General features: G+C 67.4%; 1 protein-coding gene across 1 annotated transcript in view; it reads left to right on the top strand.

Annotated features, from left to right (window-relative positions):
• The window catches only part of PEAR1 (platelet endothelial aggregation receptor 1), a 10,865-nt gene that overhangs the window by 4,440 nt on the left and 4,548 nt on the right, over window positions 1-1,877 (top strand). Inside the window, exon 8 of the mRNA XM_011366495.2 lies at window positions 1,122-1,193. Coding sequence (XP_011364797.1) covers window positions 1,122-1,193 — 72 coding nt within the window. The remainder of the gene's footprint in view (window positions 1-1,121; window positions 1,194-1,877) is intronic.

Here is a 1,877-nt window from a genome sequence, read left to right as displayed (position 1 = left end):
GGAACAGCTTGTGCTGGCTGGAGGTTCCCAGGCTCGGCCAGACTCGGCTCCAGACAGGACCCAGTGAGGGCTCAGCTCTGAACTCTGGCCTCAGCTGGGCCTGGGGACTGGGAGCTGTTCCCTGAACCCCACCCCACCCCAGTTTTTGATATGGGGCCCGTGTGTGAGCCAGGGTGTGGGGGCAGCCCTCCTGTGCCTGTCCTCTGCTGCTGCCCGTCCCACTTCTGAGGCCTTGTAAAGCCCACCAGGCTGGTGGCCGGCCTGCTGGCCGGGAGGCGAAGCCTGCGGTTGGCATGTTTCCCCACTGCCCCCAGCTCCCTATCAGACCCTCCCAGAAGAGGAAATGCTCCCAGGCTGTGCCGTGCCCGGCGGGAAGCCCGGGTAGATACAGGTCACTGGCCGCTGCCTGTCCCCTCCCCCCCGCCCGCTCCCGCTGGCAGAGCCGAAGCCAGGCCTGGCCTCCAGCAAGGGCCCCCAGCCTCTTCTTCTGGGGCCCTGAGGAGGAGGGCTCCTGGGGTGCGGGAGCAGCCCTAACTCGGGGAGGTGTTGGCACCACTCCCGGCACAGGACGTTCAGGAGAAGCCAGCAGGAGGAGGGGACAGGCAGGGTGGACAGACAGACGGACGGAGATACAAAGACACAAATATGGAGACAGGCTGAGCCCCAGAGACTCCTGGGAACGACGCAGCCCAGAGGGAAAAAGGCCGAGGCAGAGAACAGAGCAGGGCCCAGAGGGAGCACAGGAAGCGGGGGCGACAGGGGGCAGGACGAGACCGCGGTGAGGGGAGGACCCCGGCCGCCGCCCCCCGAGGCTGGCTGCGCCCCTGGCAGGCACCTCGCGCTCCTGGGTTTTCCTCATCCACTGGGGGGGGGCGCACCTACGTTCTAGGGCTGCTGAGAGAAGGGGTGGGACCTGCCCACAACCCACAGCTGACAAGGGCGGGAACCGGCGTGACCGGGGTCCCCGGAGAGAAGCGGGGTGGGTGGGCCCTGGGCCTCCTGGGCGCCCTTCCCCGCCTCTGCCTCCCACCCGCCTGGAGCCTGGTCCCAGGAGGAGGCGTGCTGGGCAGGAGAGGCGGGCACCCCTCCTCTTCAGGTGACTCGCTGGCTCCACCCCGCAGGAACCCCAAGGCCAGCCCTGAGGAGTTCCTGCCCGAGGTCAGGGGGTCAGGTCTGGAGCCGCCTTTCACTCGGTAGGTGCGGTGCTGGCGATGTTGGAAGTTCCTTCCGACTCCGCCTTCCCGCCTCTCGCTGACACTGTGCCGGGGATGCCACAGCCTCCAAACCGCCCTCCCTCGGTCCCCTTGCCTGCAGAGTGAGGTCCAGGCTACTGGAGTTGGGAGGGACCTCGGCGTGCGTGCCCATCGCTCCACGGCCAGGCACCCCAGGTGTGTGCGTGTGGGCGCTGGCGGAGCCGGGGACATGCGCCGACCCCACGAGCTCCATGCCGGTGGGGAAGGTGGTCCTTAACAAAAATGTCATGGCCATGGGGTGGAGGGGATGTTGGGGGGCCGCTGACCCGCTAGTGGAGCCTCGGAGAGGAGGAAGCCTGAGCGGGGGGAACCCAGCCTGTGGGAGCCCAGACTCACAAACTGGCAGTCACGAGATGGGGTTCCGGCTCCTGGTCAGCCCGTCAGACTCGGGGTGCTCCAGCAGCTGTGAACTGCTGGCTTGGCCTGGAGTAGCCTCTCCTGCCCCAGAGGGGACACTGGTGCTGACCTTTGCCTGGGGTCTCCAGAAGAGTTGGTACATGCCTAGTTCAGAGCTGGCCTCGGGACAGGATTGGGGTCTGGAGGTCCCTGTGGTGACGAGGGCGGGGAGGAATGGGTGAGGCCTGGTGTCCTCAAAGGGGCCACCAGCCTGGAAGGGCAGGTAGG

The sequence above is a fragment of the Pteropus vampyrus genome, unplaced genomic scaffold (genome assembly GCF_000151845.1).
Source record: "Pteropus vampyrus isolate Shadow unplaced genomic scaffold, Pvam_2.0 Scaffold124, whole genome shotgun sequence".
Lineage (NCBI taxonomy): Eukaryota > Metazoa > Chordata > Mammalia > Chiroptera > Pteropodidae > Pteropus > Pteropus vampyrus.
The sequence above is the reverse complement of the archived record's forward strand: the minus strand, read 5'-3'. Positions and strand labels throughout refer to the sequence as shown.